At 33.0% G+C, this 24277-nt stretch overlaps 2 protein-coding genes across 2 annotated transcripts in view; both read left to right on the top strand.

Moving 5' to 3' along the window:
* Positions 1-24277, top strand: part of LOC139530002 (receptor-type tyrosine-protein phosphatase alpha-like) — a 517312-nt gene that overhangs the window by 189316 nt on the left and 303719 nt on the right. The window lies entirely within an intron of this gene.
* LOC139529968 (uncharacterized) overlaps positions 4536-24277 on the top strand; it is a 37600-nt gene continuing 17858 nt past the window's right edge. The window contains exons 1-4 of the mRNA XM_071325969.1: positions 4536-4639; positions 6716-6828; positions 7873-7971; positions 9663-9752. Coding sequence (XP_071182070.1) covers positions 6732-6828; positions 7873-7971; positions 9663-9752 — 286 coding nt within the window. The 5' untranslated portion in view covers positions 4536-4639; positions 6716-6731. The remainder of the gene's footprint in view (positions 4640-6715; positions 6829-7872; positions 7972-9662; positions 9753-24277) is intronic.

Below are 24277 nucleotides of genomic sequence, written 5' to 3'. Positions count from 1 at the left end.
TGCTTTATGTAAATAATGACTGGATGGATAAGTTTGAAAAAGTTGAAGTCTCTATCGTTTGAAATTCTTTCTAGCCACTTCAATTGTTCAGTCTTGTGAAAGTTTTGTAACACTACATTGTTCCAGACAGTTTTTGAAGGAAAAGATCCTAGTTCGATAAGATTAACAGTATATTGCAAGATATTGAACTTATTACATAGTCTAAACATATCAGGGATAAAACCAAGCTGATTGTTCACACATTTGCATTAAAACCCGAGCCACTTGCTAGCAACCGCTCTACTTTCGGCCAGTTTTCAGATATGTCTATAAACCCAAAGGTTGCATGAGACTAAAATATTTTTTATACCATTTATAACGCTTTTTCATTTTTATAGATTATCGTTGATCAACTGAACGAGAATGATTTTTATGATTGAGCCGGTACGGCGCAAGTGAGAAAAACAATCGAGTTGAGATGACCAATGATAATCCGTTTGTTGCTATTTTACCTATGACGACATTGTTAATTTCAATATTAATGACAAGGGGCTGGTGCGCCCTTAGTTTCTAGCGATAATTGTTCATATCACTCTGCTGTGCTGGGAAAAGAAATTATCAGTCAGTTAGATATAAGAAAAATTTCGTAAATTGCGACAAACATATATGTAGGACTCTAAAGTGCCATGGGGACACTGAAGTACAATGGTCACGCTAAAATGCGATGGTCTACGCTAAAGTCCGATGCCTCCATACGCTAAAGTGCGATGGTCCGCGACAGTATCTACGTACGAAACGTAGTTGGATTATGACGTTAACAGTCGTTTATACAAACTATAAATTGAACACGCCGGAAGATAAATTACAAATATTTTATTAACACCTTTAAAACCAAATGTCAATGACTGAAGTGATTTAAACCTGACCGTGCTTTGTCGGTATTCGCATGGATATCATGTATCCTGGTTTTGGTGGAAGCGAAAAGATATATTTGAATCATTTTTTATGTTGCAGTTTACTTTGCAGTTCCCTTGAAAACGTTGTCGATTTTATTGGAAAGTAACGTCGGTAAAAAAAAGTACTTGTTTTCATGCGTAAATTATAATTTGATTTGGTCGGCTAAAAGTTACACACCATTAATCCGACAGCCCATCAGTCCGACAACCCACTAGTCCGACAACCCATTGCTCCGACAGCCCAATACTCCGACAACCCATAATGCTGACACTTATCAAGTCAAGTATAAGGGTATCTGAGTAACATAACATTTGTCTGTCTGAATTATTACGTTTATGTAATAACATATTTTAAGAAATAACTCCGTATATATTACATAAGACTAAGCTAGTTCGAGTACTTTCCCTATACTCAATTCGAAATCTGTATATAGAACAGAACAGAAAAGAGATTTATTTTCCAAAATACAAGGTCTATAAAGAGCATATAAATCAAGACCAACCAGTGATGGTGCGAGCTACTGATGATACCCCCGCCCAAATATTTCGGTAAACAGGAAGTTGTTCAGTTGTGAATCTGAAAAAGTATCACACAGTATAATTGACTTATATAATCCTTGAAACCAAATTTCAGAAATCATTGTATTGTAGTTTCTGAGAAAAATATGATGATAATTTTCAACTTAGCTCTCATGTGAAAAGTTTTCGGTAAACAGATAGTTGTTGAGTTATGAATCTGAAAACGCATCACACGATAAAGCCGACTTCAATTAACCCTGAAACCATTTCAGAAATTCTTGTAATGTTGTTCATTAAAAAAGATGCAACGAAAATATTCATGGGACAGACGGACGGACTGACGGATGGACGGACGGATAGACAGAGGCAAAACAATATACTCCCCACTTTTTCGAAGCGGCGGTATAAAATGATTGGTATAACATTAAGACATTACAATACTAATATGATATAGTTACAATGTATCTTTTAATTTTATTTCACCATAATCCACAGTCACAATCGGAACCAAAACAAAATAGGGGGGAAAAAACACCCAACACATTGATATCAAACAACAGTCAGTATCAAGACCTGTACTACATAGTTTAAAAGAACTAACAATTAAATCATCATTTTTTCCGATAATAGTAAAGTTTTCTTGATTAATCATGTTTATCTAACTTTTTAAAGTTCTGACAAGTGCTAGAAATATGCTGGAAGAGTTCATCCCTCAAATTAATTCGATTGAAAATGACGCTCATCCTCAACTTTATCAGCTGTACAATACGATTTTTTGCAATTTGAGTATCTGGCATTTTCAATTCCTAATGTAATGAGTGCATGAGCATTAATTAACATATGAACTATCTTTCTTAAAATCAATGATATCAAATATTTTTCTTCTTGAAACAAAACACATAATGTACTAAGTTATTACAATTAGATAATTTGACAAAGATACAAGCAGGACAAGAATTTCACACATTGTTTTAGATTGTTTACTAGTTGTTATTGGCTTTTATACTGGACTTGCTCTATTTCAGCAGTCAAATTGCATTTACTGCATATTTCTATGTCATATAGTCATTGACCCGATATCACTTTTCCTTATGAATATTTAGATAAAAGTTACCGAAATATTCATGTCCGTCATATTTGTTTTTCGTAATAAGTTTTGTTGTAAATCATCAATCCTGCACCTACCCCAACCATTATAAAAGAGGCATATTTTTCTAGATTTTAAATAAGCTCGGAGTATAAAATTGGTATCCCTACAAATATATTGAGTGTCATCTCTCATGGCCGATCTAACGTTATTGGAAGTGACTTGTACTGTCTCCGTACTTCGTGGATTCACATTCCCAAACATGATACCGTATTCATAATTGGAATTGATCATATTTTCTGAACACATATTTCATCCTATTTGTCATCTTATTTTTAGGATCTGGGTATGTATTTGTCTCTGTTTTCTCATTTTGACTGACGCCACATTTGTCCCTTATTTCTGCGACAAAATCAATTTGAATAAAACTCAGATGAATGACACAAGGGATAGAAAGTGTTCCGACCAAAGAGGGCGGGTAGTGTAATCCAACTCCGATATATTTATTTATGTAGTTAATTGTGGTGAAACCTCACTCCCCTGATACGTGAAAGGGGGAAACCGAAGATCTAGCGAAAGAAGGTAGATCAAGACACAAGAAATAAAAACAACAGCGAACTAGAACAGCACAGACTGACAGTGGACACACAAACGAGGAAATATAAAGACAAATAAATTACCCAGACACGTAAAACGAAAGAGGGACAGAGGTAAGGACTGAGCAGTTGCAATACGCATGTGTATCAACTCCAATATAATGAAACAAATATCCCGCATGAAAAGAATAATTGGAATCAAAACGGACAACCCCAAATATTAAAGAGAACAGAGTTGGTCTTTTTAGAGAAAATTTACCCACACCCACAAGACAGATACATTGTCGGAATAATGGGCTGTCGGAGTAATGGGTTGTCGGAATATTGGGCTGTCGGAGTAATGAGTTGTCGAAATAGTGGGCTGTTTGAAGTATTGGGCTGTCGGAATAATGGTTGTCGGACTAATGGGATGTCACTGGCTAAAACATTCGTTTGTATATTGAAGGAAAATATAACATGGTTGTGTGGTCACTATGAAAAAGAAGAAAAGTCAGCGAACATCGCCTCTTTCTCTTGTTTAGATTTAATCTTAAAAAAAAATGTTACATATTCCGACAATAATCTTATTTTGTATTTGTAATTTACAATGCAATCTAATTAAAATGTTCCCATTAGTGATAGACTCTGTGTATGGCAATCTACACCAATTATCTTTCGTAAAAAGACTATTTTTTTTTAACCTCGATGTTTTAATCCCTCGAATCTTACCCTTTTGGTCCATCGCACTTGAGCGAACAAACAACCATCGCACTTTAGCGTGAGACACCATCGTTCTTTAGCGTGACCATCGCACTTTAGCGTGAGACACCATCGTACTTTAGCGTGACCATCGCACTTTAGAGTCCTACATATATACCGCCGATCGGTGGGATGCAGAAAATTTTCCTACATTTTTTTTTATGAAAGAAGGAAGATGTTTCCGTTAAAAGGGGAGCTGGAGTATGCCCTATACGCTTAATCTGAATCCACTCCTGACTTTTACATTTTCATATCTTTTTTTTAACAAAAAAATATATTCTTTATTCTTTAGAGTGCCTGTTACAATTATACTTCACTGTCCAAGAGCCAGTTGTGTCTAGCGAGTTGCTTACCAACACACTAACAATAACAAAGTAAAGTATTTGTATTTTCAAAATAATTGGGTTAGACAAAAAACAAGTCATTAGGTCAGTAGGTCCTTTGTGGTAAAAACCGTATAATTAAATATACAAATCTCTAGTTCGCTTCACTGCTCTGCTTTCAGAAAAGGTTTTACATGCATAGTATACAAAAAAGTCATGTACATATTAAATAACCTTCTTTAAAAAAAAAAGCTTCAATTACATACAAGACTATAAAAATAGAAGTATCCCATACAATAGAGCTGTATAGCCAGTCAGGGTCGTTAAAAACGTCCACCATCAATAGACCGGTGTTATGTAACCTTGGAATTGTTATTCGTTCAATGAGTTGTTGTTCACCGTTGTAAAATTATCTGGTTCAAGTTGATTGCTGAACTGCACGTAAGCTTTGCTGTTTGCTTTTGTTTAATTCATATTTGGTTATTTTGCACCTATAACGATATCACAATTAACTTTATATCATGTTTTACATCGGGTAAATACGTATGCAACTGCATATAGATTCTCGCCTATGTTTAAAGCCCTGTTATTGTAATTAATGAAATATGTGTATAGGCTAACTAATATGCTTGATTATTATAAATATTATAAAAAAACAAACAGATATGTATTGGTCGTACATGCCTATAAAAAATAATAACGGCATTTGAAAATCATGATATATATAGTTAAATATTATGAAACTGGGCATACTGACATCAGCACTTTTGAAATAAGGAGTTACACACAGAAATGCGTACTGTGTTTAATAGATGTGTAACAATACATACACAAGTCCATCTTAAAATGTATTTGAAAAGAATATATTTAAAACTTACGAACAATATAGCAATAACATAACATAAGAATTACACACGCTTCAAATAATTAGAGTAATTGAATTACCACTTTGCTATGCCCATTCGAAAATAATTACATTAGATGTATGTTTCATTACAATACGTTATTCTGATTGGCTAACTGCACATCATGTGTTATTCCTTAAGCAGTTGTATCACTCAATGAAACTTCTCATTCATGATGACACGAGGTCCCACAATAAAGTGCACAGGTAAATGAAATAAAACATGATAAAAGGCGTGTTTTCATGATCCTATAGGTAAAAATGTAATTATAAGTATTGAATGCTTTTTTTTGTAACTTTATAGGGTTGTAAAAGCGTTGACCGTGCGCACATTTTAAGTATGAAGCGCTTCCGCGCTTCATACAAAATTACTTCGGTCAACGCTTTTACACCCCAATAAATTGACAAAAAAGAGCATTCAATTCTTAAATACATATTTTGTGACTACTTCGAAATAAACCAACTGAAGACTTGGATGGATCAAGAGGCGCATCAAACAGTTTTATTAAATACTTTTGGCTATCATGTAATGCTATACAAATAATATAACATAAATCACGTCATCCATATTTACAAATGAATATACAATATAAGGTCATTGTCAGAAAAATAGGAACTTTTTTTACCGCGCTGAAGTACGTCCATTATTCATAGTTCATTATTCATTATTGAGCGCTGAAGTACGTCCATAAGTACGTCAACTTTTTTGTATGAGTCTGAGAAACTAGGGAAGTGCGAGGTTTTACCGAGCCCTACCCCAGTTTTGTGACGAATACAAAAAAAGTTTTTTACATTGACAAAAATTGAATATTGTTTTTATACTGCAACTTAAGCAATTCATTAATAGCTATTTAAATTTTAATTTCTAACTTAATATCATCATCCCTTAATGAACCTCAGATTGTAGTGACATTACACAAACTATAGTTGTGTTATTACATTTAGAAAATATACACAACTTGTTGCAGTATAAAATGAATTTGAAAAGGAAGAAGAAAAAACGTATACAAAAAGTCATTATAATAAGTTTTATCTTGATACAGCTGTTACCCTCGCTATATATATGATATTTATTTTCGATAATTAGAAAAAAAGTCGTCAAAAAGAATCAGATACTAGTAAAGGTCTAAACCGGATTACTTTTTATTATGCAGGATAAAGTAAAATAGATATGTCTATAAATAAGAAATATTATTCGTATATACCTTATTTGATTTGTTAAATCATTCGGATCTAAAAGATTTAGAAAAAAAAGGTCAAACTTTTGAGATGTGACAATGTAGAACAAAAAAAGGAATGTCAAAGATCTAGATATTAATTAAATCATTATTCTTAATTTTATAATACCATGTCCCCACTAACGTCTCATTACTAACCTTAAAATACCCTTATCAGTATTTATAAATGACCCTTTGGGAATATTAAGCTGTACGGCTTTCGTAGGTTATCTGTGCGGTTATTTTGACAATGAGAGATTTGTCATTCACAGGGATATATACACTCATTTATGTTAGATAGTATCCTCCAATGATATAAGAATCATCTTTACACGTAGGTGAGCAGCGGGTGGAATATAGGTCTGTTGCTAACTTAATAATTATATTATTATTCAGAAAGAGAAAAAAAAGTATGATGTACTCAGATGAACAAAGTCGGTACTCAGATGTGATGAGAGTTTGCAACCAAATAATCATATCCTCTGCGGAGCCCATTCTCAAGTGCATAGGTATGTTGATTTTGTTTACTATATTTAGTATACAAGTTTGACAAATCTTCCGTATATTCTAAAGTTTTTATTTTTCATATGCACAAACAAGTTATTTAGAAAAAATATCTTATCAAATAGAGTATAGAAGTTTTAAATCAAATATTAAGAGGTCTCAAAATGTTTAGGCTTATTTTCTTTTGTTCTTTTCTTTGGAACTGTCCTTCGATGTATATTGTGCATTGATATGCACAAAGTTGTTGTATCATGGATTAATTTTCGGTAGTGTCACCTCGTTTTGACATACCGACCATCATCTGGAGGTTAACATTTCGTTCTTCTTTGAGTCAAATGTGTTTTCCATAACTTATTTCAATTGTTATCAAATGGAACTGGGCACTTGGACATTTAAAATTAACACTTTTTTTTGTATAATTATAGTTAGTTTTAGAAGAAATGACGATTATGCCTAAAATATTACAGAATTTTAGAGTTTGTGTATAAACTTTTTTTTCAAATAATTATTCAGGTAAAATAGTTTTAGGAGCAACCATTTAACTTAAAAAGGGGTTATAGTAAGTTTTTTTTTCTTCTTAGTCATTTATAAGTAAAATATGGAAAAACAGGATTTTTTTTTAATAATATTTACTTGTGGATACTATTGTGTGATCATAAACAAGCTTACGTCCAAATTTAATAGAAGTCAAGGACAGTTTAAGAAAGTTATTAAAATTTTAAAAACTTTAACCACAGAGTGAATGTAATGTTTCCTGGCAGAAAAAAAAACTAAGTCCTTTTATAAGTAAAATACGGAAAACAGGAATTACAAAATTAACTTATGGATACTATCTAATGATCATAAGCAAGCTTCGGTTTAAGTTTAGTAGAAATCTAGGATAGATTAAGAAAGTTATATTCACCGGCAGTGGTGAAAAACATAAAATGAGAAAAAAGGTTAGAATATGCGAAATATACATTGGCTACCAACCAATCAAACTCCGTCATTATTATATAAGGTGTAGTTGTGTTCAGAAAAATAATTTTCTTGACGTATATTCATTTTAGAAACTCTGTGCAATCATTTTGAAGATGACGTTATAGTAATTGCTGATTACTGTACGGCGGATGGAGGGAATTCCGTTGAAATACTTCACAAAATGAAGGGTATGTGTTATCACCTAAATAAAAACAAACAGTCACGGTAATATTTATTTAAATAAAACGTATTTTTTTTTAGAAATAATTGAGTTATTTTCACCTCCGTTAATTTGGCTTTATTCTTCATTAATCATGTCAATATATGTCTATGTCATAAAATTGAGAATTGAAATGTGGAATGTGTCAAAGAGACAACAACCCGACAAAAGAGCTGAAAACGGCCGAGGGCCTTCAATACAGCGAGAATATGTTTACTAATCGTTCTGCGAACATCTTATTTGTTGGTAGATGTTTCCAGTCTATTCTTGAGCTCTCTAGGTGCGGGATTTTCTCGCTGTGTTGAAGATCCATTAATGGCTTTGTACTGTTTTCTGTTCTATGATCTGGTTGTTGTCTCTTTGAAACATTCCTCATTTTCATTCTGAAATATATAAATTGCAGAAATATGCATCTGATGAAGTAAAATTGGTACTGTTGATATTGTACTATATAAAATAAAGAGATGTGGTATGATTGATATGAAGCGAGTTTCTGCAATTTTAGGTCCACGTTCATGTACACATATAACAATGAAAAAAATCTGTACCGTACAGTCAAGTATATAAGCCCCATATATGATAAAATATTAAACAAATAACGAAAAAATAAAACACTAATATTAGCGGAAATCAAAGACCGACATCAACTATCGCCGACCACGAAATAAAAAGCTTAAAATGTGAAACAGGCAAATATACGATAAGGAGAAATATATACACAACAATTCTGTGGGCGTTTAACCCTTCCATAACCTGACACAGCACCATGAAGAACAGACTGTAAAAAATCAGTTGAGAAGGCTTGACACATCAGATCGAACCAAAACACACCACAAATAACAGAAAGACGAAAAAACAACCGTAAAGATATAGGAGCACTCGCAGATATTGAAAGCTATATAGCTCAAAGCATGCGACACAGTTTTGATCCCATGGTGATTTTTTTACGAAAATTTGCATACAAGCTACTTTTCACTTACCTAATTCAAATAAGTTATTATAACAAATATACCTTATGTGCTTATATTAGATATAAATGGGGGTCGAAATGATTGACATTTACTGAAAATTTTGTTTTCTTGGTAATTTCCTTTCTTTAGACAGACATCCTTAACACCTTCACTGGTGATCCAATGGATGGCTCCGTCGTAGAGTTGTCACTTGTTAAGACGTACTTAAGTATTTATGTGACTGCATCTTACGATCCTTAACGATAGATAATTTAGCTAATCTGCAATCAATTCCCTCTTCGTGCCTAATATATCATGTACTGTGTCAAAATATAAAAAAAGAATATGTTGTATGAGACAACTCTTCACAAGAGAAGAAATGACACAGAAATTAACAACTATAGGTCACCGTACGGCCTTCAATAATGAGAAACCCAATACTGCATAGTCAGCTTTAAAAGACCCATACTGCATAGTCGGCTTTAAAAGGCCAACTCTAGATTCTAATGACGAAGACAGGTTACCTAAACCACAGAAAGCTTATATTATTTAGTTCAGTATAGGTGGCCGAGGGGTCTAGAGCAATGAACACATTGCAGGCGGTATTGTCCCGATAGCACGAGTTCGAATACCTTGCGAGAAAATAAAAAAAATGTTTCCTATAATTTGCAGATTTAACATTGTTGTTATTTGGGGAATTTTTTTTCAGAAAAATTAGATGAGCATTCAAGACAGATGTTTGTAATATTCGAAGATCATCCGAATAATGATTTCAGTTGTCTCTTCAACACTATAAATTGTAAGTTGGTACATAAATTACTTAATACATACACTTAGTTATCTCATATATACAAACTCACTTGCTTTGGAAGTTTAGCTAACCCGGAAAGTAGTATATATTGTGTGGCAGCAGCAAATATTTTTGCCACGTTGACAAAAATTTTGCCCCCGTCAGCAAAAATTGCATAATATATTTGTTGGATAATATCAAAATATTGATTTTTAATTTGTAAAATATAAAAGAATGTTTTTATTTTTTTTTTCACTGCATTAAACAATTTTAATGCATTACCAATCAATTTAACATTGTTGATATGCTGGATATGGAAGTAGTAAAAGTAAATTGAACATTTAAAAAAAATTTTCATTTCATTAAACAATTTAACGCATTACCAATCATTTAAATTGTTGATATGCTGGATATGGAAGTAGTAAAAGGAACATTTAAAACAATTTGAGAGCTTTAATTTGATAAAAGTTTAATTGGTAAATATAATAATTAACCCTAACCCTAACCCTAACCCTAACCCTAACCCTAACCCAAACAAAAATATCATACATTATAAATTATTATTATTATTAATAAAACATGGATGAGATAGAATCATGTGAAAATATAGCCAGACTTGATAACATATTCGATATAATATATGCAAAGTCAGTTTTTGACATTCTGAAGAAGGAAAATCAAGTGGAACACATAAGTGGAGGAAATGCATGGGATTTTTTTTATCAAGTAGAAACAGATAAAGTGTACACCGATTTTGTTAATTTAGTCAGACAATCAAATATTCCAGATAATGTGAGAGTCTACTATCAACTTACATTTTTACAATCAACAGATTGGAAAAATACTATATTGAAAACACCGCACAGAGCATCTCGCATAATAGATAAAGTTGAAAAAATGATAGATTTGGAACCTATTTTTAACAATGGAAAATGATGATTTAGATGAAAAACTTAGGAATGTATATTACAATACAGCAAATGGGGGAGCATACCTAAGTGCTGAAAAAATTTATCAAACGTTGAAGACATCAAGAGATGGAAATGTACCAAGCGTATACAAGATCAGGAAATGGATGGAAAAAATAGACGACTACAATTTACAAAAACCTGTAAAACGTAGAATTAAAAGAGTGAAAATAATTGTATCGGAACCGTATGAGCAATACGATGCTGACCTTATGGATGTATCCAACATACAGAAATATAACAATAAGACACGTTTCCTGTTGGTTGTTATCGATATTTTCACACGGTTTTTATGGATTTATCCATTAAAAAACAAGTTTGGGAAGACAGTAGCTGATGCATTTGAAAAAATCTTCAAACATGGTAAAATCCCTTTGAAGGTTTCCACAGATGCGGGAACTGAATTCAAAAACAAAGATTTGAAACGTGTGTTTAAAAAATATGACATTTACCATCATGTCTATTTAAATTCCGACAGTAGTAAAGCGTCAATAGCAGAGAGGGTCAATTTGACATTTCGGAGGATGATGTTCCGATATTTTACAAAGCATAGAACTTATAGCTATCTCAATGTTCTACAAAATTTGGTAGCAAGTTATAATGCAACGCCACATAGAAGTTTAAATAATACAGCTCCAAAAGATGTGAATGAGAAAAACAAATATGATTTGTGGGCATATATGTATATTAAAACTCCACCCAAAGAAAAACGAATCAGAGAAAAGAAAGAAACATTAAAAGTACAACGTAAAAGAGGGAAACAGTTTCATTTTAAAATCAATGACATGGTAAGACTGAGCCATTTGAAGAAACCGTTTCAAAGAGCTTATCAGCAACAGTGGACCTCCGAAATATTTAAAATATATAGACGATTTCTAATACATGGGAAAATCTTTTATAAAGTACAAGATTTTTTGGACAAGGAAGTTGTAGGCAATTTCAATTATACAGAGTTGCAGCGTGTGAAAAAGGAGGCTGACGCATTGTGGTTTGTTGAGAAAGTGCTTAAATGGCGAAGGCGGAATGGTCAACGTGAGGGTTATGTAAAATTCCAGGATTGGGATAAACGTTTTTGTCAGTGGATTCCTGAGAGAGATATTGTTGACTTTTAAAATGAGCTTTTACATGGTCATTAACAGTAACAAAAATTTAGACATTTACCAACATAACAGACCACACAAATTCCGTACATATCTTCAGACGCCAATAGTGATGAAATCAAAATGGAAAGTCGCATTAGTTGATATTAAATTATCATCAAATAATGATCTATATATATATGCAAACATATGCGGTGATGTAATAGTCGATGGTAACAAACAACCCTTATTGAAGCGAATATGTTGCTGCTCTCAAACTGAATACTACCACTTTGATCAACTTGCATACATTCCAGTGGTGAAAAGTGAAATAAGAGACATTGAATTCTTTATTACTGACATGCAAGGGAGTCATGCATCATTTTTAAAAAATCCAGTGTCGATTACACTGCACTTCAGGTCGTATCCATACTTTGCATGATAATCATGGAATTGAACAATTCTCAATATGTGCTAGACCCTAGGACATGGATAATGTACTATGAAAATCTAGCGAATGACAAACATCACAATTCATATCTTAATAATTCATACAGAAGAACTATCCAGAGTGGTGGTTCCCTCACTAATTCAGCAGCTAGCTTCATGGAACCAATCACATTACCACAAAGTAAACCACATGCGCAATCACCCATTAAACTTGTAACACATGCACAGCAGCAGGTGGAAAATGCTAAGTCGGAAATTAGTCGAGCTGTGAAAAAGATAAAACGCAAACGTGGGAAGTTACAAAACAGTAATAGAAAAAGCCATAGAGGGGAGCAGAAGAAAACGAAAAAGACAAAGAAAGGAGGAAGGAAAAATAAAACAAACAGTAAGAAAGGAAGTGTACAGAGTGTGAAAAAAAGATTAAAGAATCAGCTAATTGAAAAGGATATTTTCCAGTAAAATTCAAAATGGCTAAAATAAATCCTGAAACATTTCATGAGCTGCAACCAAGTCAGTTGTCTTTATTCAATCTACCAGGTCATCAAACTGCAGTCACAAGAATCACATATGAACATATTCGACCAGCTGCAACTTTTACAAAGACATCGCCAATAGAGTTTCACATATCTGGTGGAACAGAGTATCTAGACTTAAGTAAATCAACAATGCATGTACGTCTAAGACTTAAAAGAGGAGATGGAACCATAGCAGATAGCAGTGACGTTAATTGCGGGCCTGTGAACTATGTTTTGCATGCATTATTTAATCAAATAGATGTTTTAATTCAAAATAAAATTGTCACATCTTCAACAGGATTTTACCCTTACAAAGCTTATATGCAAACTTTATTGAAATATGGGAAAGAAGCTAAAGAATCGCAGCTCTCAAGTCAATTATGGATAGACGATCATCAAGGAACATTGGATGATGCAGATTGTAACACAGGATCAAATCTTGGGCTCTACAGAAGAACAGCATACATAAAAAATGGTAAAACTGTTGATCTTGAAGGAAACATTTTCCATCCCCTGTTTTCAATGAATCGTTACATATTAAATCAAGTAGGAGTTACTGTGAAATTCTACAGATCGAGACCAGAATTTTATCTAATGTCGGTTGATGAAGATGCTGATTATTACCTTGAGATTGAAGATATGTATCTATCAATAGCAAAGATCCACGTTCACCCCGGCATTGTATATGGCCACGATTCTATACTCAGGACAGTAAACGCTAAATATCCCATTGTGCAAAATGATGTTCGCACAATTTCACTTCCAGCTGGTCAAATAAGTTTTAACTTCAACAACATATTCCAGAATAATAGACCCAATAAGGTATTGATAGCCTTTACGGGGAGTCAAAACATAGCAGGTGACTACTCACTATGTCCGTGGACATTCAAACATTGCCACCTAAGTGAAATAAATCTTAAAGTTGAGGGAGTGCCAGTTTCCGGGAATCCTGTCAGAGTAAAATTTGACTCGTCAAGTGGAGAATCATCCATTGTTGCATTTCGCAATCTATTTGAGGTTGCTGGGAAAACTCTGCAAGACTGTGGTAATGGATTAAACAGAGACAGTTTTTCTGAAGGATATGCCTTGTATGCCTTTCAACTGGAACCAATTTTTGAAGGTTTAGATTATTTAACATTGAAAAGGAATGAACGTGTCAATTTGGAATGCACATTTGATTCTCCCCTCACTGAACCAACAACTATAATCATTTATAGTGAATTTAGTGGATATTTTGAAATAACTCAAACTCGAGACATCATAATTCAAGAATGAACACTATGCAATTGGAGTGTATGATTAATTGTGATGAACTAATGAAGGATAAAATTGTTGGTATATTTGCAGCAGATCAGATACCTAAGATAGTGAGAAATCGACCCATGGGATTTATTTGTAACACTGAAAATCATTTTGAGAATGGTGCACACTGGATCGCCTTTTTCATAAATGAGGAACGAAGAGGGATATTTTTCGACAGCTTCGCACACTCTCCCGATTATTATTCACGTCACTTCTTAAAATTCTTTGAACACAATGCGATATCTCTGGAAATAAATCAAAAACGATTACAGAGTGAGAATTCATCAGTATGCGGTCAATATTGCATTTTCATCTTATCACTCTTATGTAGAGAGTATGATCTAACTAACATTCACGATTTTTTCAGTGATAATCATCAAGCAAACGACATCTTTGTTTTCAATGTGATTGGTAAAACCTATTCACACTGCATATGAAAAAGTGTTTAAAATGATGAGACACATGGTAACAATCATCATTCGAGCAAGAGGTGATCATCATGAGTTTGGTGAAATTTCAAACACCCATGACTTCAATATGTGTCGGTCCAACGGGTTCAGGAAAAACTACATACATTAAAAGATTATTAGAGAACGCTCAGGAAATGTTTACAATACCACCTCAGAAGATATACTACTGTTACAGCATATGGCAAGATGTCTTCGATGAATTGAAAAAAACTGTCTCCAACATTTCATTTCAACTGGAACTGCCTGATGAAAGTGATTTTCTTGTTGATAAGGATATACACACATTATGGATCATTGATGATAAAATGGATGAAGTAGTGGACTGTAAACTGATGCAGAAGATTTATTGCGTTTTAAGTCATCACACCTTAACATCAATTATTTTTATACTACAAAATTTATATCAGAAGGGGAAGGTTATGCGATCAATCAGTTTGAATTCTCACGTCTTTTTTCTTTTCAAAAATGGTAGAGATTCACTGCAAATACAATCTTTAGCTCGACAAATGTTTCCAGGTCAAGTTCGCTTTTTCATGGACGTTTACCAACGTGCAATTAGCAGACCATACAATTGCTTGATAGTGGATATAGCACCAGGTTCAAACCCTGAATATCAGTTGCGCGCAAATCCTTTTCCGGGGGAGGACACGATTGTTTATCAACCAAAATGATTTTAAAAGAATCAAGTAGAAGCTTCCTTAAATTATTGGCGAACACTACACCTGAACAATCTGCTCAAATCATAAAAAGCACGGACCACAGACAATTACAACTATTAGTAGAAATAGTATTCAACTGTCTAAAAAGCGTCATACCATTGTCTGAGAGGGTTAAAAGGAATCTTTCAACTTTTGCAAAGTTCATTCGTGCTGTGGTAGTTAATAATATAACACCTCAGTTGAGGAGAAAACGTTTACTGAAGATAATTGTTATTATTCCAACATTGATATCATCTTTTTTCAAATACTATGACTCGGGAGTTAATACTATTACCCAAGGAGAAATATGAAAGATTGATGAATATGTCCAACCAATGTGAAATTGTTAATGTGAAAGAAAAAGAAAAGGAATATGATGGTAAAAATAGTGACAGTATAAAAACAGAAATAAACCTAGAAGAAGATGTAACCAAACAACATGGTAGTGGTCAGGTTTTGCAAAAAACAGAATTGAAAAATTTAAAAGAAACTGTAGATCGATCAAAATCAGACAATCAAGAGGAAAATAGGATGGATGTTGATGAATATGATGGTGCAGCAGAGGGTAAAGCTATCAAGATGTCTCCTGAAAAATTCTTAAGAAATGTGGAAAAATCGCAAAATCGCAAAAGATTAAAGAGTAAATGGTTATCATTTCATTTGTAATGAAGAAGTGGATTATTTAAAACTATTGGAGACTTCAATCAATCACTTGTATTTTTCTTTAAATTTGTCTATATTTATATATGTATATAATATATTGTCTATTTGTATATTTACACTGTGTACCTTTAAATTTAATTAATAAAATAAATATTTAGATAACATATGTTCGCCTATTAGTTCTAGTCCACGATCGCGTAGTATATATAAAACGTTGAAAGTGCTATTGATATCACAATTGTCATGGCTGATGATCATTTCTGCGAGGATTTATTGCGTCTTTATCCTGACAGTAACCCTCAATATCAACAGCAGTTGCGAGAGTTAAATGATCGATTGAGTGTTGATAATGACAACAGATCAAATCTTACGGTTAAGGTCTATTCATGTTATTATTGTAAACTTCTGTTTGATCACCCTTCCAAACTGAAGAGACACCAGAGAAACAGTTGTACATTTCCATGTCGACAATGTGATAGACATTTTGATTCAGCGGAAAATTTGTTTAAACATAGCAACATCGATCATACAACTTATCAGACTGGTTCAGGAAACACTGATTCAAATTCACATACTACAATCAAACATAAAAGTGTGGATAAGTCTGCTCTCTTGGGAATAGCACGAGCTCGTTTCATTTATCCGAATGAGGATAATGGGGAAAAGTATGATCTTCTAGCATTTTTATCTGGAATTAAGCATGAGGTAAAAACTCATTTACAAGAGATGTGTGATGAACTCGGTCATATTAAGTGGTATATGAATTGTCTTGTGCAAATGATCAAGCCGAATGGAGGTGAAGGTGGTAATGATTTAAAGAATAATGCACATTTTATCTCGAAGACATCGAATCTAGTTGATAGAGCAAATATAGATGATGAACATGATATTAATGTGACATATCAAAAAATATTCAAAAGTTTTGATGAGTATATACGAAATGGGAGCGGTTGGTCATTAGATCATATTAAACACATTGAGATTAATACAGCTAAATATAAACCTTTAGGCGGTGGATCGTATATACCCCTACCAAGAACTCTTGCTGCAACCAGAGCGTTACTCAACATAAGAAACTTAGATGAAAAATGTTTTGTATATGCTATTATAGCATCCATACATCCTACGTGTTCAGGTGACCCTTCTAAAGTGCATCACTACATCCCATATGAACATGAATTGAACATGGAAGGTATACAATTGCCCGTTGCACCATCATTTGTGAGTAAATTTGAAAGGCAGAATAACATTTCAGTAATGGTGTTAGGATTTGAAGAGGGTGAATTTTTCCCCCTCCATGTAACAGGTCTAAGAGAAGCTCATCATGAAGTTGACTTATTGTATTTGAAAAGTGGGAATAAAAGTCACTGGTGTTTGATTACAGATCTCAATAGACTTTTATATCGAACAAAATGCTTGGGACGCAGTCATAAGTATTGCAGATTCTGTTTATCAGGTTTCACCAGTGAACATACTTTAGAGAAACATATAAAATACTGCTCAAAATTTGAAGCTCAACATGTGACATATCCCACCAAGGGGGTAGACGATATACTAACATTTCAAGATCACGCCAAACAGTTACAAACATCATTTGTTATTTATGCTGACATGGAAACATTTTGCGAACCTATGGTTACTGAAGAGCCAGAAGATAATCGAACCAGCACAACGAAATTAACAAAGTTGATACCATGCGGGTACGGTTATCAAGTTGTTTGCATCGATGACAGATACACTCAACCACCTAAAATATATAGAGGTGAAAATGTTAGTGAACACTTCCTTCATAGTCTTCTTGACGAAAATAAACGTATAAAGGCTATTTTGAACAATCCTGAACCCTTGTGCATGACTGTTGAAGATGAGGAAGATTTTCAATCAAGTACACATTGCCACATTTGCATGGAAGAATTTACAGATTCCACTATCCGCGTTCGAGACCATGCACATGTTTCAGGTAAATTTCGTGGCGCTTCATGCAGAGATTGCAATCTTAATTTTAAAGAACACACATTCGTGCCAGTTATATTTCATAACCTGAAACAGTTTGATGCACATTTAATCTGTTCCTCGATAGGTATTTTCAAGAGTGAAGAAATTGGCTGCATAGCCACGAATGCAGAAAAGTACATCAGTTTCAACCTATCCAATCTGCGCTTTATCGATTCATACCAGTTTTTGAATTGTTCACTAGAGGAATTGGTATCGTCAATGTCTAAGGAGAATCCGAAAGAAACATTTAAACATTTTACAAAAGAATTTGATGATGATAAGCGGATTGCTCTTTTGTTGAAAAAAGGAACATATCCTTACGAATACATTGACAATGCAGCAAGGTTCAATGAAACTGAATTACCCTCTATAGACAAATTCTACAGCAATTTATCAGAGAAAACAATTAGTCAAACCGAGTATGAACATGCGCAACGGGTATGGAATCAAATGAATATTAAGAATATAGGCGAATATCACGATCTTTATCTAAAAACTGACGTTCTATTATTAGCTGATGTATTTGAAACTTTCAGGAAGAAGTGGATAACGAACTATTCCCTCGACCCTGCAAATTATTACACTCTTCCAGGGCTTTCCTGGCAATCTGCATTGAAAATGACTGGTGTGAGACTTGAGCTATTGACAGATCCTACAATGTGGCTCTTCTTTGAGCAGAGTATACGAGGAGGTTTAACAATGGTGAGCTGCAGACATGCAAAAGCAAACAATCCCTACTTGAGCAATTATGATCCAGCTTTACCAACTTCATACTTGATGTATGTAGATGCGAACAATTTATACGGTTTAAGCATGAGCATGCCATTAGCTGTGGGGAAATTCCAGTGGTTGTCAGAAGAGGAAATAAACGATTTCAATGTCTTAAATGTATCCAATAACGCTGACATCGGATATGTCATTGAATGCGATTTGGATTACCCAGATAACTTACACGATCTTCACAATGATTTTCCTCTTGCAGTTGAAAAAGGAGTGATAACAAATGAAATGCTTTCACCTCATTCACGTCATCTGTATGAGCAAGCAAATGATGATGGGAAAGAATACCAACCGAGCACCAAATTGCTAGCTACTTTGAAAGATAAAAAGCATTACATCTTGCACTATGTGAATCTAAAGTTATACCTCAAACTAGGTTTGGTTTTGAAGAAGATTCACAATATAGTTTCATTTGAACAGCGTCCATGGTTGAAACAGTATATTGACTTCAATACCGAAATGAGGAAAAAGGCTACTAGCAATTTCGAGCAAAAACTTTTTAAAAATGGCAACAATGCTATTTTCGGTAAATCAATGGAATCGTTGCGGAAACATATCAACTTCTCTCTCTGTCATAGGTGGGATAAGTTTCAAAAACTTACTGCAAAATCATCATTTAAAAGCTTTAAGATATTCAACGACCACTTGTGCGGCGTGCTACAAACCAAAACAAAAATTTTCTTCAACAAACCAATTTACCTAGGACAAATGATTCTCGATCTGTCAAAGGCGCACATGGTTGATTACTACTACAACCACATGAAAAAACTATACAAGGAGAATGTAACATTATGTTACACAGATACTGACAGTTTCATTATGCATGTGAGAACTGATGACATATATAGAGACATGTCGTTAAACAGTGAGCTATATGACTTTTCAAATTATCCAGCTGATCACCCTCTTTACACCAAAGACAGGAAATCGATTATTGGTTTATTCAAAGATGAATGCAAGTCCATTCAAATGGTGGAATATATCGGACTAAGAGCAAAAATGTATAGTTTTATCACCGCAGACGACAAGGAAACTGTAGTAGCAAAGGGTATTAAAACCCGAAATGTTAGATTCGAACAATATAAAAACACCTTGTTCAATTGTTCTCCACTACTCTCGCATATGTACACTTTGAGAAGTTTCAACCATCAGATTCACATGGTGAAGGTTGTGAAAAGTGGACTATCACCATATGATGACAAGAGACACTTGCTGGATGATAATGTGCATTCGCTAGCATATTTTCATAGAAAATTAAAAGAAAAACATTAATACAATTGTAAATTGAAAAAAAAATCCATATCCGTAATAAATTCAAGAAAAAGAAAACACACTGTACAATAATTATATAATATTTTATTTCATGTAAATAAATATATGATTTTATAATAAAATATATCAACATATTTAAGTTTTATCCGTTTGCTATCAACCTGGGGAAGTGAAATACATAGGGCAATGGGGAGTAGCATGGTAAAATGGCGACTTTAACTTAAAAACCCCAATGAAAATACATAACTTTAAAACCCAAATGGACCTTCAAACAAACTTCAAACATAATGACAATAGGACAATGGGGAATAACACCTTCAAACATTAAGGCAATAGGACAATGGGGAATAACACCTTCAAACATAGGACAATGTGAAATAACACCTTCGAACATTAGAACAATGGGGAATAGCACCTTCAAACATTAGAACAATGGGGAATAACACCTTCAAACATTATGTCAATGGGGAATAACACCTTCAAATGGGGAATAACACCTTCAAACACACCAGTGAAATACATTGGACAATGGGGAATAACACCTTCAAACACGATGAAAATATTACAAATAAATTTTAGATTAAAATATAAGAGACATATTCTTTGGTAAATTAAACACAATTATGAAAATGGGGAATTACACCTTCAAACGCACCAGTGAAATACATTGTGCAATGGGGAAAAAGACCTTCAAACACGATGAAAATATTACAAATAAATTTCTTAAATTTTAGATTAAAATATATGAGACATATTCTTTGGTAAATTAAACACGTGAAAATCGCATGTTTAATATTTTCCTTAAAATATCGGAAAAGTTCTCCCTATTGAACGAAAGTCCGAGTGAATTTAAAACAGACCCTGGGACGTTCTTTAAATGAATGAATATCTCTTCAGATGTGAAATGGCTGCATTCCCTTATCATTTTATTTAATTGATATCTTTGATCAAAAATTTCCTCGGCAGCATTAAACACATCTAATTCGGCAAATCCAGGATTTAAAACAAATTGAAAGTCTGCATAATCCATAAAAATAATTAAAATTGGTGAGGGAATTTTACAAAAAAAATCTCTCATTTGAATATCACATTTTGTTGTTAATTTATTATAAATACATGCAACAGATAAAGTTCTTAATGAAGGTGGAGCTGACCGCTTTCGTTTTTCACTCAGTGTCTTTTTTTCTACTTCTTCTCCCATTGTCCTTTTTCTGTTCTGATTGGCTAAAAGAAATAAATAAGATACATAAACTCTAGTAAAATAGTTTTCACATCATAAATCTACAGATACATGCATGAAAACAAATGAACAAAGTGCGACACCTGTATTAAGAAATTGGATTTCATAATGGAGATTTCTAAAATAAATGAAAAGGATGAATTGAGTAGTGCAAATGTGGAAGAATATTCACTTAAAATGACAGATGAGCATGATTACAATTTTATCAATATGGATACAGCTGAAATCAGTGACCAGTTTCCACAACTGCACTGGCTTGGTGCAAAGATGAAAATTGTCGGATTGTTATTCTGTTCGATAACTCTAGCAGTTATATTAATAAATGGGCCATTAAACAGTGAAAATGATCCTCCATTCATATCTGATGATGTTAAACGAAACAGTAGCGGAAACGATTTATTTTGTAATAAAATGGACACTTTTGCTTTATCTGAAGATATTTTTGTAAATACATGTATATTGAATAGTGAACTGTTTGTATTATTGAGAAATGATCCTCTTAGAAATGAAATCGCTTTAAATCAAAGGCAATGGTTTTATCTTAAAGCGAGTATTTCACATATTGATAAATCAATCTTTGATTGGAAAAATGTTGCTAAGTTATAAATGATTTCTATCCTAACTATTGTATATAAGAACATATTAGAAACAGAATAAAAATTTGATCACTTACTGGTGTTATCTTCACTCGCCATCTTCAACTGCTTCAGAAAGTATGAATCCAGCTCCAGCTGTTTTCTTTTTCTTCTTTAGCCCCTTGAACGGGCCAGATTCTGCTGCAACAATCACCTTTCTGACGTCCGACTCTGACACTCCCGCCTCCTCATCGCTATCGCTGATAGCAATCACCTTTCTCTAAAATAAGAATATCATAATATAGAAAATCATCTTAAAATTTTAAAGTTATTTCAATGTTTTCAATTTTTTTTTTTTTTTTTTTTTTTTTTTTTCTTTTTATGGTACATTTAATTGGATAATTACTTTAAATTCATAAACTTGAAAATTATAACTACTTATTTTGATTTACATAGAAAAAAAAAAACAAAAGTTGTTTTACCTTTCTTTTCAAAGTAACTTTTTTTACTTCTTCTTCTTCTACTTCTTCTTCTTCTTCTTCTTCTTCTTCTTCTTCTTCTTCTTCTTCTTCCTCTTCAACAACTATAACCTTCTTTTTCCTGCTAGGTTTTTTGCAGCTAAAAAAATTAATATATAATAAAAACAATTGAACGTGTAAGAAATCATATAAATCAACGTTTGCTGTGGGAAAGAAATTCGTATTTATTAGCGGTTGAGAAATTTACCTAGAAACAAAAATGTTGAAATATCTGCAACTGAACGTTTATCAAAACATTTTTTACTTGCTATCAATAACTTTGAAATTAATACTAACAGTGGTGAAATCAACCCAGAAACAAGTGAAATATCTGCAGCTGAACGCAAGCCGCTTGTAAATACTCTCTATCAATAACTTACTTTTAACTAAAACGTTTGTTGTATATTAAACCTATAAAGTATATATTTATGTTCAATTATTTGCTGTTGAAGGATAATTAGAACGTTTATCATATAGTTTTTACTCGCTTTCAATAACTTTGAAAATTATGTGTACTTACTAGCAGTAGTGAAATTTACGAAAAAACATATAAGGTGAAACATCTGCAGCTGGTGCTTTTATTAAACACTCGCAATATCTTACTTTAAAATAATTTTGTAGATCGCTCCTATTTCTTAGAGAATAAAATATATATCACGCTCAACTATTTGCTGCTGAACGATAATAATTTAGCTATATGTTCATGTAAATATTTACTGCTAAATATTAGAAATCACTAACCTGTTTTTTTATTTCTGCCTCAGCTTTTAAAAGAACTGGCTTCAGATTGCATAGCTCTTTAAACTCATCAGTCCCAAGAGTTATGCTTCTGCTACTTGTTAAACTGCCTATGTGGATATAAACATATCCCTTGTACGGTGTAACCGCAATGTTCTTCTTTCTTCCAAAATTCAACTCAGCCCGCTCTACTTCTCCACCAAATCCCCTCATGTACTCAACCTGGTTCATCATTTTTATCGCTTTATGATAGAATTGAGTGTACCGCGTTAATAAAGGAATAAAGCTTCCGTTTCATTAAATTATGAATAATAGTTTCCAACACTTATTTACTCCTAAAGGCTCGCCAACCTTCCATTATCCATGTTACACCATTTTATTAATTCATATGTAATTTCAGTGTAGATCTGTCCCGATCGCGATTTTTCATGTCAGATTGATCTCCAATATTGCGGCAGTATTTGGATAATACACCTTCTGTTTACATTAAATCTTAGTTCATCAGTTTAAATATAAAGTGTTTATCACCTTTCAAATTTGAAAAGTGATCATTACTCAATAAATTTTGATTGTTTTTATTTAAGATCAATTATATATTATAGATTTGTTCGAACCGGATTTTGATGGTTATTTTTTACATCTCATTACTATTTTTTCTCTCTATATATAATTTTTCCTTCATTAAAACAAAACCTAATTTCTTTTCTTTTCTTTGGATCATATTTTCAATGGTAAATCGAGTTGGATTTTGACGATTATTTTTACATCTCATTACTATCTCCTTTTTTTTTCTCTCTCTCTCTCGCTCTAATTTTTTTCATCGTTAAAACACCTTTTTTCTTTTCTTTGGATCATAGTTTCAATGGTGAATCCTATCTCCTTTTTCTCTCTCTCTATTTTTTCCTTCGTTAGAACATAAGCGACTTTTTTCTTTTCTTTGGATCATCTTTTCTTTGGATCATATTTTCAATGGTGGATCATATCTCCTTTTTCTCTCTCTCTCTATTTTTCCCCCTACATGCTACTTTTTTCTTTTCTTTTCTTTGGATCGTAGTTAATTGTTTTGCTCATGACTTTTTTGCAGCTAGCTAATTTTTCCCATGTGTAAATATTTCATTTGATAAGATTTGAGATTGAAGCTTGTGGATTACCATCTTTTATAATTAATAGTTGATAAAAATGTTTTAAGCAAAGTTTTTTGTTTTGCAAATTTCTAGATATGCTCTTTTCTTTTCTTTGGATCATTGTAAATGGTGAATCTTGTTTTGTTC

The sequence above is a fragment of the Mytilus edulis genome, chromosome 7 (genome assembly GCF_963676685.1).
Source record: "Mytilus edulis chromosome 7, xbMytEdul2.2, whole genome shotgun sequence".
Taxonomy (NCBI): Eukaryota; Metazoa; Mollusca; class Bivalvia; order Mytilida; family Mytilidae; genus Mytilus; species Mytilus edulis.
The sequence above is the reverse complement of the archived record's forward strand: the minus strand, read 5'-3'. Positions and strand labels throughout refer to the sequence as shown.